The sequence below is a fragment of the Ischnura elegans genome, chromosome X (assembly GCF_921293095.1).
Source record: "Ischnura elegans chromosome X, ioIscEleg1.1, whole genome shotgun sequence".
NCBI classification, from domain to species: Eukaryota; Metazoa; Arthropoda; class Insecta; order Odonata; family Coenagrionidae; genus Ischnura; species Ischnura elegans.
In genome coordinates, this window is record NC_060259.1 from 15,177,431 (window position 1) to 15,204,232 (window position 26,802).

At 39.1% G+C, this 26,802-nt stretch overlaps 1 protein-coding gene across 1 annotated transcript in view; it reads right to left on the reverse strand.

Moving 5' to 3' along the window:
- LOC124171039 (H/ACA ribonucleoprotein complex non-core subunit NAF1) overlaps positions 1 to 26,802 on the reverse strand; it is a 66,172-nt gene that overhangs the window by 2,277 nt on the left and 37,093 nt on the right. The window contains exon 8 of the mRNA XM_046550186.1: positions 6,836 to 6,944. Coding sequence (XP_046406142.1) covers positions 6,836 to 6,944 — 109 coding nt within the window. The remainder of the gene's footprint in view (positions 1 to 6,835; positions 6,945 to 26,802) is intronic.

The window sequence follows — 26,802 nt, forward strand, 5'->3', positions numbered from 1 at the left end:
GCGCAGCCTATAATCCCTTGCCGGCGGAAATATTTCAACTAACTTCACTCCCACTCATGGAGACAGAATTACTCAACCGCATTGCTACTTCCATTTCTAAAATGAAAATATTTCATGAATTTTCTGTGACTCGAAATAAATCAAATACAGTTTTGCAATTTTTTTATTCCCATATTTCCCGGTGTAGCACTTTCTCACTGCCGCCTTGGTAATTTTTTCGTGAACGATCGTAGTTTACAATTTATTGCGCTGAGCGACAGTCATATGTCTCGCGTGCGTATTTATGCCGCGAAATCTGACTTCCATCGGGAGTCCGGGACGTCAATTTCTAGCAATACTGAACGAACATCACTCCATGCGCGACGATGTTAGGTGAAGGAGACAGCTAATTAGCTGATACGCGGTAGAGCAATGAAATTTTTTACCGTCGCCGCGGCATTCTGAAGTAGTTCGCCCAGCATTCTCACAAGGAAATCACGTCGTTTTGCAGACCGAGCGTTTCTTTGTGCCCTTGACAGAGTTTTTCTACAGAACTCTACGAGCATTGTATTTTAGAGAAAGGGAATTCATCGAAATTTCCAAATTACGCTTAGTTTCTTGTTTATTTTTTGCAATAGTCACGTGTTTATTTATTTTTTATAATCTTTAACAAGTCATATGTTATAAGAATGATAAATCAATTTTCTAAAATATATTATAAGGAGTATTTTCAATTATTTGCCATAAAATATGAAACATACGAAAATTACTTAATTAATTATAAGCTGACGATGGAATCGACGAATAAAACAAGGCGGCTGCTTGACATTACCACATTCCGAGGAATTTTCCTAGCCATCAACGAGGGCAGGCAGAAGAAAGATGTAGCAGTGACCTTTGGAATACCATCATTCACCCTGACATCTATTTTAAACAACCGAGCAAAAATAGAAGAAACTGTATATCTAGGCTGCACAAATAAAAAACGCGGGCAGTGAAATAAGAGGATGAAGGAATTATGTTAAGAAATATAAAAGTTGTGTACTTCCCTCCAAACACTACTCGTAAATTACAACCCTTAGACCAGGGAATTATTTCTTTGGTCAAAAGGCATTATCGAAAGCAGCTAGTGAATTATTTTTATGGAGAGTGAATAGTGAAAACTACATTAAAAGTGCTCATGGAACATTCTTCAGACCATGCACAGGCTGTGCCTTTCGTGGAAGGAATTAATATCCTCAATTTTTGAGAAATGCTTCATCAAGGCTGGGAATACGGGTTATAGCAAACAGGTGGAAAGTGAGATATTTGAGAATGAACCTACAGAGTACAATAAAATCAACAAAATAGTTGACACAAATTCAACATTTGAAGACTTTGTAAATGTTCATAATTAATTATTCATATGTTCTCCACTTGAGTTGGAAGATAGTGGTGAAGGAGATGTATATATATTGCAGGATACAGGAAGAGATGGATTTAGAGGAAGATGTTGGTAATGAGGAATCAGTTACAGTTCCCACCAAAAAAGAGGTTGAGGATTCATTGAACGTAATTGAATGGCTTTTATTAAGCATGGAGGAATGCGATCATAATATAATTGTTTTCAATAGAATTGAAAACATTATATCGAAAGAGTTTTAAAATAGGTTTAAGCAAACCCAATAACTAATTTCTTTCCTAAAAGGTCCTCTTGAACAAGTTACTTTTGCCTTTGTGTAATCATTAAATTGTAAATATATGTTCACTAATGCATGCATGTATGTTTAAATATATTAATATTATGGTTTATTTGATAAAATGGTGCCTATCACTAAAACCTCTCTATAGTGAACCTCCATACATCAAAATGCCCAAATATTGGTCCCCTCCATTACGATGTAAAGAGGTTTTACTGTATTTCAAATTACTATATATAATTCTTGATAGCTTCATACTTTTGTATGATAAGAACATTGCACTCTTCAAATTGAACCTTCCTATTATTAATTTCTGTAAATTTGCAACTGAAATCGATTAGCGGTCTGAGAGACCACACGTCACTAAATTGGAAAAATCAATAAACGTAATGCTGGTGGAAATGACTCAAAAAGTCGTTAAAAACAATTCGTAGTGATTTTTCAAGTATAAGAATAATTGATGATTTGTTATTACAGAAATTCTTTAAAGCCAACAGATATCAAAATCGATTAACATATTTGCAATAGTGAAATCACCCCTCGGCATCAATTCCCAACGAAACAGAAGCAGGTGAGTAGAAGGTGAATACTAGCCAATAATTTAAACCAATGATAATTGAAGCAATAATAAGTATCAATTAAATGGAATGTGCCAATCTTTGAAATGTACATTAATGCCAATGGTGAGATTTTATCTGCCATTTACCACAGGGTTACTCTTTTGCATATCCCTAGCCAATAAAACGTAGCCATTCTTAGAAAGGATATGTCAATCCTTGCCCAATTCTTAACTTGAGTATGACTCATTGCCATTAATCAAAGTATTTAAATCAGTTGCAATAAGTTTTGCCACAGGTAGAAAACTGTAAAATAAAAGGTCCCCGTTGTATTGGAAATAGCTGGAAGTTAGTACATGGCTAGTTATAGTGAGTTAGTCCAATATTTTTCCCAGGGCCAGAGTCAGGGTGTCCATTAGAGGTACTTTCTTACTCCACATCCAGGCTCACCATGATATCTGTTGACTGTACGCGAATGCTTTGAGGAGTTTTAATGTCCATCACATGGTGTTCACACCGTCCTGCAAGTTCACTGTCCACACACCGGATGCGGATCAAACAAAACAGTGGTAAACTGGATACGTGACTTTCTGAATGACCGTAAACAAAAAGTAGTTCTTGATGGCATCAGCTCTGATGTAGTTAAAGTGACATCAGGTGTTCCACAAGGAAGCGTAATCGGCCCACTTTAGTTCATTATATACATTTATGAATGAAAAGAAGATGAAGAAAAAGATGCATTTATTGCATGTTCTTATCCAGTCTTAAGCACGTATAGTTTATGCTGCCGAAGCTACGGTCATGATATGACAACTTATTTGGTAAGTTTTTTGCCTCCTTCAACGTACTACTTTTTCTCTAATCATTTTAAAGCAAAGTTATATATGTATTTATTAAATTTCAATATTGCTAGAAGGTTAATGCTAATTCATGTTAAAATCCCTCTCATATGTAATTTCTGAGTTACGGTTTTATTGCATTAAAATTCTCAAAAAAGTGAACCACTTTTTCCGTGTGCTGAAGACCAGAAATCCAAAAAGCCGTTTGGTGCAGGGCTTTCCAAATTTGAGGCCCTCTACCCTCTAGTATTACTTTCCGATTGCATGGCATCCACATTATTTTCTTTTGAGAGTTGCTTGCTTACACATGCATTTAAGGGTTTGTCAGTTTGCCGCTCTTGCCAACATTGTAACATTCTTGTAGCCGCGGTCGCTTTCAAACGAGCTGACTTTTCGCCTGCCGCCAACCATGGCACGGAGCCGTTATTTCAACTTACAATAGGTCTCTACGCCAAATGAGTCAAATCGCGCCATTGACGGCACAGCGCCCAATTCAATCCGGCAATACAGACAATGCTACATTGAGGCCGCTGTTCAGGTGAAATTCAGGTGGCCTTCAGACGAGACGAATCTGCATCGCCGTGTGCCGTGCCATGAATGGTGGCCAACAGAAAATCGATTTGTCTGATAGTGGTCTTACGATTGAATTATGTACATGCATATACTGTAATTCTTCGACATACAAGCAAGATGCATTCTGAGAGCTTATACGTAAGTTGATAAACCTATGCAAGGCATCAAAAGGTGTGATTATCCTGCTGAGTGCAACACTGCTCTACAATTTTGCCTTAGCTCACGGCCGCTCTATTTATCCATGGTACCACTGTACCGGTGCGTTTGGCAGTTTACTGTGGCGGTTATAAGAACTGTGACTGATGCATGCGAATGAGTTGTCAATTAATGTAACAATTTAAGCTTCATCGCAGAATACAGAATATATTTTGATCCGACTCAAAAGTTACAACAAATTAATGGCAGATGTCATCAGAATTTGGGGGAGTTTCACTATTGATCCTGATGCCATACAGTATGTCAACTGTGCTCCAAGCACCCGTGCCTCGTATAGCGCAAGGGATGCCTTCCTTGGGGTCTTTGCACTATACTAATTTGCGTTATATGAGAGCGTTTTAACATTGGGAAGATAGGGATGCGTTCCTGGTAGCATAGGTGTTGGGTATCGAATTTCCTCTAAACCATATACATTCATATTAATAGCTTTAAAAAACTGTATTCATATAAATTTTTAAAGTTTAAAATATCTTTAAAGATAGAAGGCTCGCATTCAAAGACTTTTGTTCACGTCAAAAAATCATACGTGCTTTTGAAGTTCCCTCCTGTCGTAAGGGTAGGCTACCATCGGCTATCTCAGGGGTTTGTAATGCATTGCCAGCAGTTGACAAATTTTCAAATCTGGATTAAAACAATTTTTGTGTCACCCAGGCCCCTTTGTCGCTCATCCAAATACCAGACTAATGCTATTTTGAATACCATTTCATTGCTCGTGGAGTTTGTGAATGATAAATCATAACTGCCTTTAATTTGAAGTCCCCCGAGGCATTAGCAGCTACATGAAACAGTCTTTAAATGCCTCTAAACCTGACCCAGTGTCCCATCCCTGAAAATGAATGAACGAGATTGCATTCTTATCCAAAAAATATCGTCTCGTCAACTCTAAAAACTAGTTGAGGGGGAAAGGAGCCACTTTCAATCACAGCTTGGAGTTCATCAGAAAACGTTACAGTGACTGCGCTATCAACACTTCCAGATTCACCTGATATCGCCGCACTGAAAACACCTACTTGCCGTTTAAAATTCTGGAACCAACCGGAGCTTTCACTAAATGTCTCGGAGCGAATACCACCCTCGTCTTTTCGTATAGATTCTCAATGAACTTTCCGCATGTGTTGACCGCTTGGTTGAAGTTGGTGTGGTTGAGATCACTGATGATTTACCTTCGTATTTATTCAGAATAAGGCATCGTGAGTTTAAACTTCCACGCAATATTGCTTTGACATTATCCATTTTCAAAGCAATTGACCTCTTTCAATTTCTCTTCTAGGTTTATGGATTTTCTTGATAACTTCTTGATTTTTCTCCCCGCATTCCTATTTTTTGCCATTGTTCTCTTGATTTTTACGCTGTATGGCTCTATCGAAATCACCTTCTACTGCTGCACTGTATTCCTGAGACGCAGACGGCCTACGACTGCTGGGAAGGAATGAAGCCATTGTGTTTGAGACTCTATAGTGGACCCTTTTATGTGTTGATGCTATTCATACGCAACTCGACCACCACTCCATTTCTCCCCCATGAATACCGATGACCTTGAAGTCTTTAGCGTAGACCCTCTACCTGGAAGTCAATCGCCCGATAACCTATGACGGCAAAAATTACGTCTCAAACCATATTGCTTAAGAAAAACATCATTTCCACTAGCTCCACGTGTAATCAATGATCTAAATTAACTATTGTCATTCTGTTAATGAGACGAGACAAATTACTTCAGTAGGCCGGCTATCTGGACCCAATGACGAGTAATGCTTTTGGCCATTGCACAGCAATGGATTTCGATTAATATATAAACAAGGAAGAATATTTAAGGCAAGCAATACCATTAATATGCTTAAAATTATAGAAAATTCGTGTGTACTTAGCGCAAGTTCACGTTTTATCATAAGAATATTTAATTTTTTTGATTAGGCTACACTGCGTTGCAATGTTTCCCCTGGGAACGAATTTTGCCATATCAAAATTGTGCTAATCGAAATTGCAATATACGAGGCATGGGTGTATTTTGTGCGGCTCTTCAAAATCAACATCGACCACTACTGTTTTCAGCTAACCCCTGTTAAGTACTGCAGGCCATACTTATGCCAAAAAAGAATAAATAGGGTAAAAATGTTGACCTTTTAGAATCAAAACCTGGGGGAAGAACCATTGGCTGCCTGATGTAATGTGACATATTGGTCCATCTTTAGCATTCTTTAACAACGTGGTATTTAAACTTTTCTACTTGGCAAATAAAATTATGGAGACGATCCTAAGTTTTTTTACAGAACTTTCCTGTTACTTTACATCTTTAGTGAAATTATTTTCATTCACTTCTTGTGGTTGTTCATTTAAAATTACCATTAATTCAGATAATAAGAGTTCATCCTTGACACCAAGTATCGAGAACCGATTGGGGAGAACCAGACCAGTACCAAGAACCAAAAAAATTTAAGAACTGACTCATCCTTAAATACAACTAAAAAAGACACATGTTTTCCATAACATAAATTCTATGAAAACTTTGCAATTTCTTGCATAAAACAACAAGAATTTCAATGATCTCTCCATTTACTAAAGATCTTAGGTTTTCCCAGCAAACTGATAATGGGAAGAGTTCTTTGGTTTCCCACCGGGCCTACGAGTTGATTGGTAACAAGTTTTTGAGGGTGTATACCCTTGAAATGTAGGAGGCAATATCAACTCCTTCACCTGGAGGGAAACCCAACAACTAATCCTCCTATCTCAACATTTATACCAATAAATGAGGAAATAATCTTATCAAGCTTCTGAGGATCCATTTGCCATACTTTTTTTCTTATGGCAGGCTCAATGAATCATTAATCCAGCACACCATAGCATACATGATGCATTTAACTAATGCATTACCCTTAGATGCACATACATGACATGGAAACAAGGTATTTTTTTCACTGATAATTATGCATTCCCTCCAAATAGCCTGGTTTTTAGATGAAGGTTGGATAGTAGAATGCGATGAAATGAGACTCACCTGCCCTTTTTTCTTCCTTGATGCCCTCTCCTTTTCATCGTCAGAATAGTCCAAGCAGTGCAAAGGAGGCTCATGATTATGCTCCCATGATGCATCACTGCCCTTCATCCTGGAAACCAAAAACAAACCATGATAATCTCAGGTTTTTAAATTGATGAACTCTTGAATCAATCACAATTTTCCATTATTATCCAATACATAATTTCCCCACCTTAGTCCTCACCACTGAAAGGATACTAGTGCAAAGAGCTTACCACACTCAAAAATGAAAATGCTTCGAAAGTTCTCGTCAAATCATGTAAATTGTTTTTAAAAAGTGAAAAATATTAATTCATTAACATGTTCACGGCAGCATAACCCACCCGCATGACTAACCCTACTTTCTCCTCGCATGACAGCAAATTTACTCTTTTCCTTCATTCTGCTACTGTTGCCATTTAGTGAAATCAGAAGTTATAGGCATAGAACTAGGTGAATCTATACTGCTCATGGTAACCTATGTGATGAGACCGTAAGTAGAGAGTGATCGACCCATGGGTATTACTCTCACCAGACTAGGTGAAATCAAGCAAAATGGCCAAACATTTGCAGCTTGGCCCACTAATTACCATCAGAGAAAACCCATTGGTGAGCAATTTTGGATAAAATGCACACATTTTGGTGTGTTACACCACCCTACCCCCTGATGTCCCTTCAGAATGCAGTTTTACAATTAAATGAGAAAGAAATGGGAATGGAGATGCCTGTGTAGCGCTCCCAGCCACCTCTGTCAAACACTGGCCTTGGTCTAATGCTCAGGCTGCAACAATCCATAAATTACCAGAATCGAGTCTCAGTATTGTAAGATTCTTAGCCCTCCGGAACTCGAGCTGAGCCTGCTAGGCTCACATTGTTCACATTTTAATAGTTCTTGACCAATTCTCAATAATGCACTCAGATTTTCTCTACCTTTTCCTTACTCTTTTGGTTACATTTTACATGTGCAGCATATCCCGATCAATCTATCATAAGGTTGGAATACGATACTTTTGCTTCCTATGCACGCGGTCTGAGCTCCTCAGGCTCCACGCAAGTGCTCACGTTACATTTTTGATTCTTTTTCTCTGATTGCCTGTACCTACACAATGTAAGCTTTAATGGATAGCTTCTAACACTTTACTCCCAGTAAAGGTTATTTTTCGACCAAATCGGCTTGATATTTTGTAATTCAAAACTATTTACATGGGAGCATGTCAGAGGAGGCATTGTTGCTCTTCCTGCTGTAATTACAAGTGCACTTTAGTTGACACAAAGTAAGCTACTTGTTATGGTTTCACTCAACATTATCAGTGATGGCTTGTTATAAATAGACCTCTTCTTGAAAAGTGTATTCACTTCACCACTCGGTGGCCATAAAATTCGGAGGACATGGTCATTCTCACTAGAGAGTGTACAGTAATCGGAGGTGCTCTCCTCGCTGAAGTTTCAACTGCGCCAGTTTCCACCACAATACCGTGAGTATTCTGTTTTAGCATGCTAGCAGTGATTTTTTGCTTGCAAAAATTATAGAAAATACAAAGAATAACAGCAAGGAAGACAAAAAAAATTGATAGGCTAGCTACTCATAATTTGATAATTGATATCTGTTTCCAGAAAAAAATACAGCATCAACTTCCGAGAAGCTCAGCTGCGAGGATATCAAGTTTCGCCAGAATGCTAAGTTTCTGTTGCATTTTGACATTTATTTCCTACCTTAAAATGCTTAAATAAAGTCAGAAATACATCGTGTTTGGTCTTATTCTTTTTTAAATTATGTGCACATTACTAATATTTCAATACAATAAAGGTTAAAAATTGTCAAAAGTCATTGTTAGACACCTTTTAGGCTAATAGATGACTCATGCAGCAGTTGACCTTCAGAAATGGGGAACTTCGAAGAAGGTAGGCAGAAAAGGTCAGGGGGGGAGAAAGAAGGAAGGGTGAAACACGATTCTATTATTCTCCTGCATGTGCGGATTATGGGAATTGCGCTACGTAGTTACTATCTCATGGCACAGAGGTTCTCCTGGTGAGGGAAACCGGGGATTGTAGGAATTTTTCACCCAATCATTTTCGGTTCCCCACGTTCGACTCTTTTCAATGCTCTAATCCGCAAATTTTATTTCCTTAAAACAGCGCTGCATGCACTAAACAACTAGAGTTCTCTACATATTTCCGAGTCAACTACCAACGACATGCATGCCACAGTGTATGGTGTGAAATTCAAAGTATTCGAGATTGTACCTTTAGCATAATTATTTGAGATCTCAAATATCGAATACTTTCTAGTCTTCAAGGTATTCAAGTTTTTGCTGATACTATTTGCACATCTCAAGTCATAAAGAAGTTCGTACGAACGTTTCTTTTAGGAATCATTGAAAAAAAAACAGCATATAAAATAGGCTATTACATTACGCTCAAATATTTAGAAACAAGAAAATTTGTTTCAGTTTCTCAATAGTAGAATGCTGCATGATGCAATCCAGGGTAGATATTGTTGAGAGTTGTCCGATGACAGGCAGAATGGTGTAGTACAGGGTAGGGAGCAAGGTTGCCAGGTAAGAAAGCAAATGCCTGCATCACTTGCAAACAAAAGGGTTTTGTGAAGAAAGGAGCCACAAGGGACGACGAACGTGAAGGACCCAAAGGATGTTTGAACGACAGTTTGCCATTAGTCCTGGTTTACTATAACCACTGCTGGGCGATAGAGTGATCACGTGCCAGCTGCCGTCGCAGGAGTGCCATGTCCCTGTTTTCCAAGCTTTGCAGTGCGAGATCGTGCAAGGTGATCACGGATCTGCATCCCTTGTTTAGGTGATTCGAAGAAAGGGCTTGTTTTGGTGGTTCAGGCTTACTTTGGTGCTCCATATGCATGTGACGACGTTGTATGACTTGGCGATGGTGTGAGGTGCATTTGGGGGACAGCAATTGGCTGTAAACCGTGCTGGCGCTGGGTTTTCCACCCCTCCTATTGTGCTGTCAACGGACAACTCTCGCTGGCCGGACTGTATGCAAGGCATCGAGGAGTACGGTTATCCTGCAGAATGCAACAATGCATCACAATTGTGTGCTATCTCCTGATTGTGGCGAACTGATCTAGCTAACGTGCAACGTAGCCAGAACCGAAAAAAATTGCGCCCTGCACAGTGGTCCCAAGTCAAAAAATGCTGGCCAAAATTAATAATGTCGTAATTTTACCTAAATTCGCAACAAAAGTGGAAGTTCCTTATTGATTTTGATCATTTGTATCTGAATTTGGCATTGTTTTTTATGATATCTCTTCATTTTAGCATTTTTGAGCTGTTTTTATTTAAACAATTTTTAGAAAATCTCGATATTGATGTCATTGCGATTGGCGATGACTTGGGAGTTCATGGAGAGCTTAAAACAGAATAATTTTAAGGTAAAAGATACATCAATTGTGGTTAAAAGCCATGACAGAACTTACGGCATGAAAGTGACGAGATTCGAACCTGCGACCATCAGCATAGTCGGTGAGATACCAAAATCGGAAAAAATACTCACACTTATTCATTTTTGACTTCCATGAATTTATTACGTCACATTAGATGAAATAAAATGACTGATATTAAGAACATCGAGGAGAATAATGTTTGAATTTCAATAAAATCGCTCTCATGTATCACAAAAAACGAATTTTAAAAGAATCGTCACCCGATCGGACTCATTGTCGCTCTGCAAATCACTTAAAATAAGCAAATTTTCACCTCACCTGATAGTCTGACTTCCTTTTTTTTTGGAACTCCTGATGTAGTTAAATTGTATGATTCAGATATTAAAAGGAGTCTTGAAAAGATATCTTCATAATGTAAAACCATGAGGATTTTCTTGTACGCTGCTCTCGGAATTTCCTCATGTCTGCGTTCCTGGTCTCCAATGCTTCCTCGGTTAAAACTTCAATAGTAAAAAAGGATTCTTCGGCAATTGCTGTTACGTGTATCACTACTTTTATTTATTGTGGCCCGCATGTAATACCAACCATAAAGTTTGATGTACCGCACAGCTGTTTCCATGCAATTATGGCTGGAGGCTTCATTATTTATCTCATAGCCACGGGATAGGGATTTTAATATCACTGAATGTCGATGGATAAGTCTTTCATCGATGCTGCAATGAAAATTGCAAATCACATTAGTAATAACTAGGGATGGGTCGAATAGTAGATTTCTCGAATTCGAATATCGAATTCGAATATCAAATCATTGCTCGAATATTCGAATACCTCGAATTTCGAATACCTCGAATACTAAACGATGCATGTGAAAATGTTTGACTAGGTCGCCTATGCAGCAGGAAACCCGAGATTTTGGCGAGTAATTGTGATTGCCTTTAAAGGATTCAAAAAGGAATTTAGCTGATTAATGGAATATTTTAATTTTATGTAAACAATAGGGTAGTTTCCTTCATTAAAGAAAACGAAAGGCATTGATTGTGATTCATTAACCACCATTGGTGTATTCATAATATACATATTATTTGGTTCTAGAAATACTGGTTTAGATCAATGGCAATGGTCAATTTTATCCTCATTTGAAAAAGGCCAGATTGGCGCCCATGCGATGCCACTCCTCGTGACATCACAGGGACCTTGTTTTTACACGAGAGGATAAGAGTTTTACATTGTCTGAGGTTACCAATGCATGCATGAGGCACAGAGCTAAGGGAAACATGTCTTAATAATCACTTATTAAAACTGACTAAGTTCGGAAAGTTTTCTTCGTTTGATAAGGTATTAATAATCCTTATTTAAGCCAAGCGCTACCTGCTAGCATGGTACTCGGCTACCTGCTAGCATCCTGCGTCGTATTAGCGCTCATAACCTCGCCCCAAGGTCACCTCACTCGCGGCATCGGGAAGCAGAACGACGTCACGCGGAGTTTTTCCCGGCAATCATACTTACCCGCGCGCTTGAAAATTTTCACTTTTAATTTAATCGCGAAAAATAGATATCGTCTTATAAAAATCTAAAAGCGTTAAATACGTACTCCAGGAGTATTAATATTTCGATTTAGCCAATAAAAAATAATAGGAAAGCGCCCTATTTGAGCATTACGCCAAAATGCTAAGCCTCCGTCGTATTTCTTCGTCTTGCCGGCATTTATTTTCTTGCGTAAAATGCTTAAATAAAGTCAGAAATACGTCGTGTTTGGTCTTATTCTTTTTTAAATTACGCGCACATTACTAATATTTCAATCCAATGAAGGTGTAATAATAATTGCCGAAAGTCATTGTTAGACACCTTTCGGGCTAGTAGATGACTCATGCAGCAGTTGACCTCCAGAAACGGGGAAATTCGAAGCAGGTAGGTAGAAAAAGGTCAGTGGATGAGAAAAGGGGGTGGGCGCGAGACCAATTTTATTTTTCTCGCGTAACTTGATATTATTTTCGAAGCTAAGGTCTTCGTAATACTATCCCTGCGCGAGCCGGGACCTTTTGTTTGATTTCGGAGAAGAGGAAATCGTCGGAGGGAGTGGGGCGAAAGCTGAATGGAGGGGGATAGCGGATCGTGGGAAATGCGCCGATGTCACTATCCCACGGCACTGAGTTTCTCCCTATGGTGGTTTCATCTCCTGGGGAAGATTCAAAGTGCCTGTAGGTATTAGCCACAAAGGACACATGGTAAACACCTCGTCTTATTTTTATCAAAAGATGTATGCGGGAAAATGGTCAGTGGGGCAGAAAGAGTGAAGGGTGAAACGCGATTCTATTATTTTCCGGTAACTTGATATTTGTTCGAAGCTAAGGTCTTCGTAATACGATCCCTGCACGAGCTGGGACCTTTTTTTTATTTCGGAGAAGCGGAAATCGTGAGAGTGGCTGAGGCGAATGCTGAATGCAGGGGGATAGCGGATCGTGGGAAATACGCCAATGTTGCTATCCCACGGCACTGTGGTTCTCCTGATGGGGGACAACTGGGATTTTCGGATTTTTTTACCCGATCAATTTCGGTACCCCGCGTCGAAATCTTTTCGCCGCTCTAACCCGCAAATTTGATGTAGATCGTCAACTTGCCTACAACGGCGCTGCATGCACTAAAAGAATAGTGTTATCTCCATTTTTCCGAGTCAACTACCAACGACGTGCGAGCGACAATGTATGACGCGAAATTCAAAGTATTCGAGGTATTCGAGACGGCACCTTTGGCATAACTATTCGAGATCTCGAATATCGAATACTTTCTAGTATTCGAGGTATTCGAGTATTCGCGGATACTATTCGCACATCTCTAGTAATAACATTTCATGCATCTAAAGTATCTGTTAGTAGATTTTTCAAAATTATGATTACAGGTCCAATATTTCTTACTTATTGATTATAATTTTATATTTACACGTAATTTTATCTTGCCTGAAATGAAGTCCCAAATAAAAAGTCCACTTTTAAAAATGTGATGATTGACATTAACACCTTGAGTGCGGCATGACGTGATATCACGTCATGGTGCGCTATCCCCTGGTGCTGATGACGTGATATCACGTCATGCGTACCCCGAGGGTTCCGGCCCTCCGTAAGAGCTCGGTTCAGTTCTATTATGACATTTTGCCCCTTTAAGTTGCTCAGCAGGGATCTAGGAGCGCATTTGTGGACGCCGTTTCAAGCAACCTTTCCTGGGAGGATCGGAAGAAATGTTTTCTTTTATCTTAAGGTAAGCCAATTTCCATTCATTTTCTCCCCTATATTTTATGCTATTATTTTTATTTATTTCTACTAACGCGTGAGTATGACAAATTTTATTTGAGTTTTATTTTACAAATCATAAGTATTTACTAACTGGAACTTACTTATGTGTGTTTACTAATTTTTTATTCTGTTTTAATAATGTTTAGCGAGAATATAGATTTTTTCCATCCTTCCTTTTTTTCTTCTTGCGAGCCTTTCATTTTTCGAACCTTTATTGTCTGATGTTAATAAGTTTTATTCAATTAATACATGAAGTACTGTGATTAGTTAAACTTTAATGTAAATTTGAAAATGCCATTACATTTTTTTATGCAACGTAACATATCTCTAACTTTTGCACCCTTCCTTTGTTTATCAGTGCAACTCCTAAGCAGGGAGGGGATCGACAAGCGGCAATATTATGAGAGTGAAGGAAGTTATATACGGAAAAAGTGTAAGTTATTTATAATATTTATTGTTGATATATGTATATTATGCACTTATAAACATTCTTATTATAATTGCAAATAACTGTTTGCACATTATCCCATGGATTGGCGAAAAAGTGCTAAGGAGTTACTATATAAAAATGCTTTTATTTTCTCGATAACCGTGAAATCAATGGCTTATGGGTGCTTTCAATTCTTTGTCTCGCCATTGTGAATATTTAGTTCCTAAACATAGTTTTACATTAGTAAAGCTGTTTGTAGCATTTCAGCTTTGACCTATTTCACCGAGTGTTTACTTTGATCCTGTTATTTATCGGAATTAAAAAAAATACAATGTATTTATTGCAGATGGTACGGAAGCGAGGAGTAAAACGGAAAATTTTTCATGCTGGCCGGTAGTCGATGCCGCCTGAAAGAGGTGAAATTCTCTATTCATCAGCTTTTGTAGATGATCAGCAGTCTTCGACCTTCCATCAGGACCTGCAGCCATCGACATCGAGGGAGGAAACCTCCGCAAGGGCACAAACATTTCCTTCTTAGCTCTCTGCCTTCTCTAGAAGAATGTACAAGAAGAAGGGGGAGCTCCTGGATGAGAGCGGGATCAGGCATTCTCTGAAGACTCCGAGCTAGAAATTAGAGAGGAGGAGGGTGGGGAGGAGGTTGAACCCTCACAGTCAGGTACTCCGTTGCCTCCTTCTACGCCAGATCCCTTTATGTCAATCACTGGCCCATCCCCTTTGTCCTATTCTTTCCTGAACCCTCTAACAATACCTTCCGTCTTTTGCGGTGGACCCTTACTTAGTTCAGTGACCCCTCAAAATATCACTTTCATAGAAAACCCAGCTCTCACCACACTCCACCCCCTTCCAACGACCCAAGTGTTTTTTGCGTCTCCTTTTCCCAGACACCCTCTTTCGTATACAGACATACTTTCTCATAATCTTCGAAAGAATAGGTTAGGAATTGGAAACAATTGACCTATGAAGAGTTTTACCTTCGTAGGCCTAATATTTCACAAGGTAAGTATTCCTATAACCAATATAGCCGACTTATGGAGCATTGCTATCTTGTTTGACCTGCTTTGCTTTCGGATATACATGAGTCGTGATGGATTCTTTAGCATTCTTCAAGCCCTACATTTTTCAGCGAATACCGGCCCAAACGATTCAGAGCCTGAGTATTTCCTCTAAAAAAATCCGTCCCCTTTAGATTCATTTCACTCCTCCATTGATTCCCTAATAATTCCTTCCCGAAAGCTATGCACGATTTTTCATTTATCGTGAACCCGCCGGAAAGATTACCCTTATAAATTCCGTCTTTCTGTCATTAGATCCTTTATTCTTCCATCCCACATTCCTTATCCCAAGCCACTTTTACCATCAATATCTCAATCTCACTTCCCTGAACTCATCCAAGAGGAAGGTGGCAGACAGAAAAATCGATGGTGCAAGTATTGCACTATTGCGGTGCAAGCACTCTTGGGCGTAGGAAAGAGACCGCAGATATCTACATTGGCTGCTAGGTCTCCTCTACTCTGTCCCGAGCTTTTTTCTTTCTTAAATAAGAAGGCATAAATAGTATTATATATTTTTGTATCATATATTGCAATAGTATTATAGGTTAAACATATTGTTATAAAATTTGTGAGAGGTATTTCCTACATTGGTAAAACATACATGACTGTACGTAGTGGTATGTAATATATAATTTAAAAATGGTCATCATTTCGATTGTATTGAATTTGTTTTGGGTAAATAGAATATTTTTTTTCATGTTATGTGCTCCTTTTTTCAATAGTCTAGGGCTCTTACATAAATAAGAAGTAACTAGAGATTTCCTAGCACGATGGAATTAGTCTTTCCCTTGTGTAATTAGAAAGAAAACGTATCGTTGCTTTCGGTAATCGGGTAAGTAATAAGGGGCATAGATGCTGCAAATCTATTCCTAGCAATACGTATTATTGAATGGTTTACTCGAATTGATATTATTATGCACCAAATGAAAAAATATTATTGCGGTAAAAATTTACATCATTTTCAGATTTTCGCAGAAATTCGTAGTAAGAACCGCGATACGTGGCCTAAATGAAGATTACTTGTAAGATGTTTGCTTGCAAATACTATTAGTTCCAGTTTTTATGCATTAATTTCTAACTCGGTAACATCATATTGAAAAATATGTTATTGGCTTGAGTTCAGAAGATAGTAATGAGGAAGTTATGGGTTGATTATTTGTTTCCACATCCATTTTTATTTCGGCAACGGAGCCTATACCCCAATGACCCTAAAAGGACACGTATCAGCAAAATCTTTCCCCATACCTTCCCCATCTTTTTGATGTGCCGATGGCACTTCCAAAAAGGTTATTCCTAGTTCTCACAAGTGGACCGACTAAATCTTACTATCACCCCTCGCTTCATCTCCGTACCACCTCCAGCCTTAGAACAGCCGGCAGGAGTGGTGCACGTCAAGAAACACCCTAATACACCGTCGGAAAATAATCTCGAAAGCAGAGTGTCACCCATCTCAAGCACCTGCAGTAAAGGGAATACATAATGGTATGTGAAAACCATTTTTGTTAAATATCTGATGCTTACGGGTGGTCGTATGGGAAGAAAGGAATTGGAGCTGAAAACATGAAACGAGTGAAGGAATTTGTGACGAGAATAGTGGCTTCAGAAGAAAATGTAGAAATTATTCAATATTATCGAACCCTACCCCGATACTTAGGATTACTAGTACAAGGAATACGCCGAAATATCTTGCGCAGAATTACCATCACAATCAAACAGCTGTTCACGGCGATTCCTTGTACTTATAACTTGCATTACATCCATCTAAGCCAAAAATTTCCCTATGGTAGTGGCAAAATACCATTGGCGATACCAGTAAAGCATAACAAATTCATTTTCCTCGTATTTTTTTGGATACATAGCGCAGAAAAAAAATTGAAAGAAAACGGTGGCACGGGGAAAAAGCCGACAGTATGCAACCCGCATTACGTTAATATCCCGCAGTGCGGGTGACGTGATATCACGTCATAAATAAAAAAATTCATAGCTAACAAACTAGGGCCAAGAAAATTTTTTCATTATTTTTTCCAGCTCTTTTGGCACCCATGCATGCGTTTTGCATTAAAAAACGACAGCCGCACCGGGGGTCGATTTTGAGTTTTACATGGTCAGCATTGAAAGTGTTAATGAATGATTATTTTTACATGCTGCATATATTCGCCAACTGTGCATTCATGGCTATTATTTGCACTCACTAGATGTGAGAGGGAGATATTGATATACTTCTGGAGGGAATTTCAATTTCTTCTGCAACTAGCTTTGAGCATCTCTTTGAAATGCTCATCTGTCCTCGAGCTTTGATTCCACTTTCTCAGGTATTTGGGGTAAAAAATTCTTTGCAGAAATCGCGTCAGAATATTTTTGGCATGCTTGATTTCCTTCAGTCGAAATCTTGTTTCCAAATATTCCACAACATATTCCTTCTTCTTTGCTTATGAATACTCTTTTCTCTCTGTATTTTTATTGTACACCGCACGGTACGAAAAGTTTGCAGCGCCCATAGTTCAAATTTAACAGGTGTATTTATGGCTGAAACAATGAATGTGATTTCAAAATTTGTCTATTTTTTGCTAACAAAAAACCAGAAACTATTGAGTTGACATTGAATAAAAGATATACAATCTTATATAGACTTGCCTCTGAGTTTCCGGCACATCCTGAAATTTGAATGCCAAGCATCAGCCAAAAAACCAAGTGCTTTCTCGTTTTTACGCAGCGACACACTGGCCGGAAAGCATAGGGAATTGCAATGGTGAAACTTCGATTTTACATGTTTTCTTGATTTTACACAGTTTTTCGATTTTGCGCAGTATAAACCCATCCCCCAAGAGGCCGCTAATCTAGATTTTACGCAGTTGTCTTTCGACTTGTTTTGAAAATCCCGCATGGAGCTATATGAATTTAGGTTATTTATTCGTCTCAATGACTTGCAAAAATGAATACAGGAACGGTTGAAATGATGTCGCGCTGTTGAGCGTGAAACTAAAAACATCGCGAATCTAATTATTGCTTCCCCGTGAGCCCTCTCAGTAATATTTCAGGCTCCTGTACGAACGTGAATGTCGCTCTTAGTTCCAATTTGCCGTAGAAGGATATCGAAACTTAAAAGATGCGCCAATCGCCTTTTATGCGTAACTACTTTTGATTAAGACAGATGATCGCCGGAGATGTTAACATTATCACGAAAGTTGATAATGTTAACATCTCCGGCGATCACCATATAATCAGTGATACCACTTGTTGCTCTTTCTTTGTTTTACTCTCTTTAGAGTGGAAACCTACCGATAGACGACTACTCTAGATCGAAGACGCAGCCGCGATGCGACTTATTGATCGACGCTGTTTATAACATATTTTTTGTAATTACTTTAATTATTATATATTAATTAATTATATTAATAGTAATTAATTATAATAATATATATGCCTAATCCAGCATTACCATTTAGCGATCCCGTGTGTATCATTCTGTAGCTTCCACTCCAAAAGTCTCCTTCCTGGGGCCACTTCATTTCGCTGATGCCTAATACATCGAGGTTCATTCTTCGCATCTCCGCCTTCAAGTTCTCTAGCTTACCGCAGGTACGAAGTGATCTGACGTTCCATGTTCCTATCCGTAACATTCTATCTCGTTTGACCGATGTACCCTCTCGAGTAGTCCCCGCCCGGAGGTCCGAATGGGGGACTAGTTTACCTCCGGAATATTTTACCCGAGAGAATTCCATCATGTCATTATATAAATTGAGTGGAGTAGCTGTGACTCCTTGGGATGATAATGTGGTGGTTTTCCCTTGCCTTCCACATCGCAGTACTACAGCCGTTAAAGTAAATGTTACCACGCCCGTAGAGGAATGTGTGTCGCTGTACTGACCAGTATGGTCTCCACCTTCGCACATGTGAAGAAGAGCTGCTGCCCTGTCCCCCAGGTGATGAGAGGCATAATTGTTGGCGGCCCCCAGTCGCCAAGTCACGGTATCTTCACAGGTTTTGGTATCTTTTAAATGGTCTACCTTACCCAAGGGTAGCCCAATACCCCCTCAGAATACCGCCGCTTTTTGTCCACGACTGCTTATTCGACGAGAGAACTTGCTTCTCTCGCAGCTAACCTCTATATCTAGAGGTTGACCCACCATCCGCAACCCGGTGGATGCACTCGGTGGCTTTAAGCTCAACAATAGGAAAATGAATGCAGTGGATAGACAAGACCAGCAGCCGGCCTCTTTTCCGATAATGCACTGCTGGGCCAAAGGTTATCGAATGTTTCTTTACATCATGGACATGGTGTTTCATAGCACATATGTGTTGTACAAAAACACTAACAAAAAAGTGTGCACTTTGATGACTTTAGGGAAAATCTAGACAACCACTGCTTCACGGTCGTTTTCACTTTGTCATCATCGGAATGGCGCTGTCCCGCCATTAAGGGTGTGTTGCTGGTCGATTTTTTGACTTGCGGCGACACAATCAATGAAACAGCGTACTGTGCGACTTTACAAAAACTGCACCGCGCTATTCAAAACAAAAGGCGTGGCATGCTGAGTGCAGGTGTCGTTTTGCTCCACGATAATGCCCGTCCACACACAGCAAATCGAACACAAGACCTTATCACTCCTTTTGGCTGGGAACAATTAAACCACCCTCCATACAGTCCCCATTTAGCGCCGAGCGACTACCATTTATTTATGCACTTGAAGAAGCATCTGGCGGGTCAGCGCCATTCCGATGATGACAAAGTGAAAACGACTGTGAAGCAGTGGTTGTCTAATCAGGCGGCAAGCTTCTTTGACGATGGAATACAAAAGCTGGTCCTAAGATACGATAAATGCCTCAATAGTAATGGGAATTATGTAGAAAAGTAGAGTAAAGTATGGCCTTTCAAGTGAATAAATTATTTTTGAAAAAAATTTACTTGTTTTTTTTATCTCAAAACGGTACTTACTTTAAAAACATGCCTCGTACTTATGCTTCAAGGATTTTCATACTAAAAAACAATGGAGGTAATGAAATTTACATTAAGCAAATAATAATCATTTTTACAATTATTAACACGTTGCGTACCGGGGTATTGAAATTCCTAGGAATGCCGATTCTGGGTGGAGGTGTTGAGATTGGAAATATGTGCCTATCAGGGCATAATGCCTTTGGTTTAAACATGGTTAAAAAGCTAATGTTTAGAATATAACTTTACCCAAGCAAACGTTATGATGCATCAATTCATTACAAATAACTAACAACAACTGAAAACGTACTTACGAATACGTATTGTACGCTTTAAAATTGTTTAGGTTGACGTGCCTAAATGACGAGAATCTTCGTCATCCGTCCGGAAGGTTCGGGAAAAAAATGACGAGAATTCTCGCCATCCATACGCAACGTGTTAATAGTACGTACCACCAGAAAAATACATTTGACATTAAATATGTAGAGGTCCGTGAAAGTGGTTTTATTTTTTGCTAAAATTCGTTTTAAAACCATGTGATTTTGGTGTTAAAATCCTGGCGGTGTTATTATAATGCTACAATTTTCCCACGTTTATAGGCGTTTTATTATTTTAAGGTACACGTTTCATGAATACTTATACTTTTAATCAGCATTTTACATAACATTTAACACAATTGCGACTGTACAAAATTTATGATAAAACAAAATGAAAGAAATGGTTTAACTTATATTGCTTCAAGGTATATGCATGGTTCAAATATGTAGTCTTGGTGAATACGATTGGCAAACAGCAAATTCCCGCTATCTCATATGTGTACACTTTGAGAGCCATTCCAGAATTTTTGGATTTTCAAGTTTATTCTACACTTAATAAAGCCTTTAAAAATGCTTCTGTAGTAGCAACAACAAGCTCCTACTTTGCTTTCTTTGACTGAGTGACTGTGTGTTCAAATGATAGCTGTTGTTTTGTGGGTGTCCCCTTTCTTTCGCACGTTTATGATAACTGATGTGCTTTAACAAAGTGTCACATCTTTCAAATTAAAATATTTTATTGCAAACTTTGCACAGTAGTACTTTGTCTTTCACATAAAATCCTTCTCAGCTGATTTCACTTGGCCTGGTATGAACTATATCACTAGCTATCGGCATTTTAAAATTCCCATCCTTCGTTCGATATTTAAACCTGGAAATACGATAAAAAAACAGTCCAACCGCAGAACACAACCTATCACGATGGTGTTTTCAAACTGAGTGCTGGGTAGCAACGGTATAACTATAGTACTGTATAACTTACAAATTGGCCGAAATGTTTCATGTCGTGGGTTCCCTTTTGGTACCCCTCACCCAGGTGTTGAACGAAGGTAGGACAGCAGCTAGATACAACAAAAGCGCTTAGTTTTCATTACAGCTGCTGCCAATTGGTCAGGAAAGGCAGTGAAAGAATCACACATAACAAAACATAATCGGATTCAAAGAAACTTGAAAAATTATTTTCCATTTATCGATCTTGAAACATCTAGAATGAGACGCTTTCTCACCTGAAGAATTAGATATTAGATTTAGCGAATCTCGAAATGATTTTCTTATTTGCATTGTAGCTCAGCGGAGAGCTGAATATCTGACGATCCATCCGCTAATAAGGAGAACCCCCTCTCCTCCTATCTTTTCTGTTCCTTCCTTCCCTTCCCCCAACTGCTAGCGCTTTGTGCTTTCAAATAACCATACGTGTCTATGGATATCTTTAAACGAATCGAATCGTGCAGTTGACCGCACGGCGCCGTCAACGTCGTGAAATACAGTCAGTGCTACATTAAGGCCGCTTTTTGACGAAATGACTTTTCGCCACCCGCCGTTCACGTCACGACGCCTTGAAATTCAGGCCGCTTTCAGACGAGACGACTCTCTGCCACGCTGTGGGCCGTGCCGTGAACGGCGGCCCAGTCCCAGCCAGCGGCTGTGTTTAAGTCAACGAAATTGTTACATTAGATCATCATTCAAGGTTTTCCTGCAACAAGTTATCCAATAACGCTGCCAAATGTGTCGCTAAATGCGTTGCGAGACTAAACGAGCCAATTGACCTTGGAATCGTAATGAGATGGAGCAAATTGAACGTCGGCAGCGTTAAACAATGAAGGTTTAGGCTTTAATAGATTATGACTCATTAGATGTGATTTTTTTGCTAATCCCCCTAAAATCGCACAAAAAACCAAATTTTCGTTTTTATTTACCGATTTCGCGTTATTTTGTGTTATTTCGCGATATCGCGTCTCGCGAAATTCACGGACGACTATCAATACGGAATAAAAACAAAAGTTTGATGGTAACTTTCAATCAAGTAACTCACAAGTCAATTTTTTTTACAGATTTCCTGACATGAAATTCAACATATGATTGCTTCCATATAAGTGAAATTTTTTCCATTAAACATGAGTATTTTTCAAAAGCTGTGTAGCTACCACATTCACCGCAACATTTTCTGATGAACTCCAAGCTGTGATTGAAAGTGGCTCCTTTCCCCCTCAACTAGTTTTTAGTGTTGACGAGACGATATTGTTTCGGAAAAGAATGCGATCTCGTTCATTCATTTTCAGGGAAGGGACACTGGGTCAGGTTTAAAGGCATTTAAAGACTGTTTCATGTAGCTGCTAATGCCTCAGGGGACTTCAAATTGAAGGCAGTTATGATTTATCATTCACAAACTCCACGAGCAATGAAATGGTATTCAAAATAGCATTAGCCTGGTATTTGGATGAGCGACAAAGGGGCCTGGGTGACACAAAAATCGTTTTAATCCAGATTTGAAAATTTGTCAACTGCTGGCAATGCATTACAAACCCCTGAGGTAGCCAATGGTAGCCTACCCTTACGACAGGAGGGAACTTTAAAAGCACGTATGATTTTTTGACTTGAACAAAAGTCTTTGAATGCGAGCCTTCTATCTTTAAAGATATTTTAAACTTTAAAAATTTATGTGAATACAGTTTTTTAAAGCCATTATTATGAATATATGTATATGGTTTAGAGGAAATTCGATACCCAACACCTATGCTACCAGGAACGCACCCCTATCTTCCTAATGCTAAAACGCTCTCGTATTACACAAATTCGTACACGGCAAAGACCCCAAGGAACGCATCCCTTGCGCTATATGAAGCATGGGTGTAGTGTGGATATTATCATTTGTGTTTTTATTATGGATATAGCAAACTTCCACAAAATCAAGCCGGAAACGATATTATATAAATTGTAGAGATGTGCGATTAGTATCCGCGAATACTCGAATACCTCGAATACTAGAAAGTATTCGATATTCGAGATCTCGAATAGTTATGCCAAAGATACCGTCTCGAATACCTCGAATACTTTGAATTTCGCGTCATACACTGTCGCTCGCACGTCGTTGACTCGGAAAAATGAAGATAACTCTAGTCGCTTAGTGCATGCAGCACCGTTTTAGGCAAGTTGACGAACTACATAAAATTCGAGGGTTAGAGCGGTTAGAGCAGTGAAAAGAGTTCAACGTGGGGAACTGAAATTGATCGGGTGAAAAAAATCCGAAAATCCCAGGTGTCCCCCATCAGGAGAACCTCAATGCCGTGGGATAGCAACATCGGCGCATTTCCCACGATCCACTATCCCCCTCCATTCAGCATTCACCCCACCCAATCTGACGATTTCCTCTTCTCCGAAATCAAACAAAAGGTCCCAGCTCGTGCAGGGATCGTATTACGAAGACCTTAGCTTCGAAAAAATATCAAGTTACCGGAAAATAATAGAATCGCGTTTCACCCTTCACTCTTTTTCCCCCACTGACCATTTTCCCGCATCCATCTTTTGATAAAAATGAGACGAGGTGTTTACCATGTGCACTTCGTGGCTAATAACGACAGGCACTTTTGAATCTTCCCCAGGAGATGAAACTACCATAGGGAGAAACTCAGTGCCGTGGGATAGTGACATTGGCGCATTTCCCACGATCCGCTATCCCCCTCCATTCAGCATTCGCCCCACCCCCTCCAACGATTTCCTCTTCTCCGAAATCAAACAAAAGGTCCCAGCTCGCGCAAAGATCGTATTACGAAGACCTTAGCTTCGAAAAAAATATCTAATTGCACGAGAACAATAAAAACGTGTCTCACGCCCTCCCCCCTATACTCACCCACTGGCCTTTTTTTGCTAACCTGCTTCGAAGTTCCCCATTTCTGGAGGACAACTGCTGCATGAGTCATCTACTAGCCCAAAAGTTGTCTAACAATGACTTTCGGCAATTGATATTACACTTTTACTGGATTGAAATATTAGTAATGTTCGCGTTATTTAAAAAAGAATAAGACCAAACACGACATATTTCTGAGTTTATTTAAGCATTTTACGCAGGAAAATAAATGCCGGAAAGACAAAGAAATACGACGGAGGCATAGCATTTTGGCGTAATGCTCAAATAGGTTGGTTTCCTATTATTATTCTATTGCCTAAATCTAAAGATTATTACTCCTTGAGTAAGTATTTAACGCTTTTAGATTTTCATTAGACGATATCTATAATGGCGATTAAATGAAAAGTGAAAAATTTCAAGCGCGCGAAAACGCGACAGGTAAGTATGAATGCCGGGAAAAACTCCGCATGACGTTGTTCTGCTTCCCTTTGCCGCGAGTGAGGTGACCTTGGGGTGAGGTTCTGGGCACTGATACGACGCAGGATGCTAGCAGGTAGCTGAGTACCATGCTAGCTGGTAGCGGTTGGCTTAAATAAGGATTATTAATACCTCATCAAACGAAGGAAACTTTGCGACCTTAGGCAGTGTTAATAGGTGATTATTAAGACCATGTTTCCCTGAGCTCTGTGCCTCATGCATGCATTGCTAATCTCAGACAGTGTAAAACTCCTATCTACTCATATAGAAACTAGGTCACTGTGACGTCACGTGGAGTGGCATCGCATGGGCGCCAATCTGGCCTTTTTCAAATGAGGATAAAATTGACAATTGCCATTCGTATAAACCGGTATTTCTAAAACCAAATAATTTGTATATTATTAATACACTAATGGTGGGCACCGAATCACAATCAATGCCTTTCGTTTTCTTTGATGAAGGAAACTACCCTATTGTTTACATAAAATTAAAATATTCCATCAATCAGCTAAATTCCTGTTTGAATTCTTTAAAGGAAATCACAATTACTCGCCAAAATCTTGGGTTTTCTGCTGCATAGGCGACCTAGTCAAACATTCCCACATTCATCGTTTAGTATTCGAGGTATTCGAAATTCGAGGTATTCGAATATTCGAGCAATGATTTGATATTCGAATTCGAGACATCTGCTATTCGACCCATCCCTAATAAATTGTCATCCAATTGATATAGGTAGTCAAGCATTAAATTCATTACTTTAACACCACATGCACCAGAGCCATCATTATGACTTAATCATATTGCCAAGAATTTTTTTCTGTCACCCTAAGTAATTCTGGCTTTAATTTCTTTAATCCAGTTATACAATATGAAGTTATCAATTACTTTAGAATAATTACTAGCCGTCAAAATGACTGGTAACAGTCCTTGTAGGTAGCCATAAAACCCCTCTCCTCCTATTGTTAACTTTTCCGAGTACCTAGGGCAGTGATTTTTGTCTTTAACCCTCCAGCGGGCGCGCTGTGGCACAAAGTGCAACATTGTGCCGTTTCGGTCTCACGTTATTAATAGTAGTTGGTCAGTGAACCAAACGCACCAATTATTCCTTCTTTGTATCACTATGAAGATTTCTGTTATTGATTCAAGCGCCTAGCTTCTCGAATTTCGAAATAAAACGAATAAGTAGATGAACTGGTCGTCTTAGTTGCACTCTGTGCAACGCGCGCCTGGTGATGTAATACTATCCCGTAGTGGCAATTATTGATCAGCATTGTTTATTTCTGTACGATGTAGCGTGAGGTGAGTTGGTGGGAACACAAGAGTTTTCACCATTCCTTCTCTGAATCAGGTTGAGCTAACAGCCAAGTGAATGGTGTGCACAAGCGGCTGTTTGTGGAGAGAAACTGACCAGTGGCATTTTCTCCAACGTGAGCCCTACGATGTGAATACATTTTAGGAATAATTTCCATAGGATATTTTGTTGTCCTTTTATGGGATTTCGATGTAGAAAAATTCAAAAGCTAATTATCACACTGCTTAGGGCACGAAGATTCATTACCGAAGAAGACTATCTGAGTGTACTACAAGAGCTGTCGGACGAGGAACAGGAAGTCGGCATTGAGGAAAGCGATGACACAGATGAGGAGGAAAATATTTCCCCTCGTGATAACGGCAGAGACTCTGATGAAGCTACGTCTGATGGTGACGTGAAATAACCTACAACTGCTGAAGATTGTGATATTGATGGTGAGAATAATAATTTTTTTTGGAAAAGTTGATAAATCTTGCAAGTGAAAAAAAACTTCTTTTTGCGGTGCTACAAAGATCAAGCGCCAAAACATTATGAAAACCCTACCAAGGACAAAACTCTGTGCAAGAAATACTCCTGATAAGGCTGCGGCTTTTCGAAAATGTATAGATGTAGACATGATTGATGAAATTGTGATGCAAATAAACGAGTACATTCAAAATAAAATTGCTCTTGTCCACTATTCAAGGGAAAGGGATTGTAAGGAAACGACAAGAACAGAATTTATGGCTGTGCTGAAAATACTTTTTCTAATTGGCATGAAAAAAGGTTTTCATGCTAATTCTTTAGACTTGTGTAGTGAAGATGGATCAGGAATGCAAATTCTAAGGGAAGCTATGAGTTACAAGCGATTTTTGTTTATTT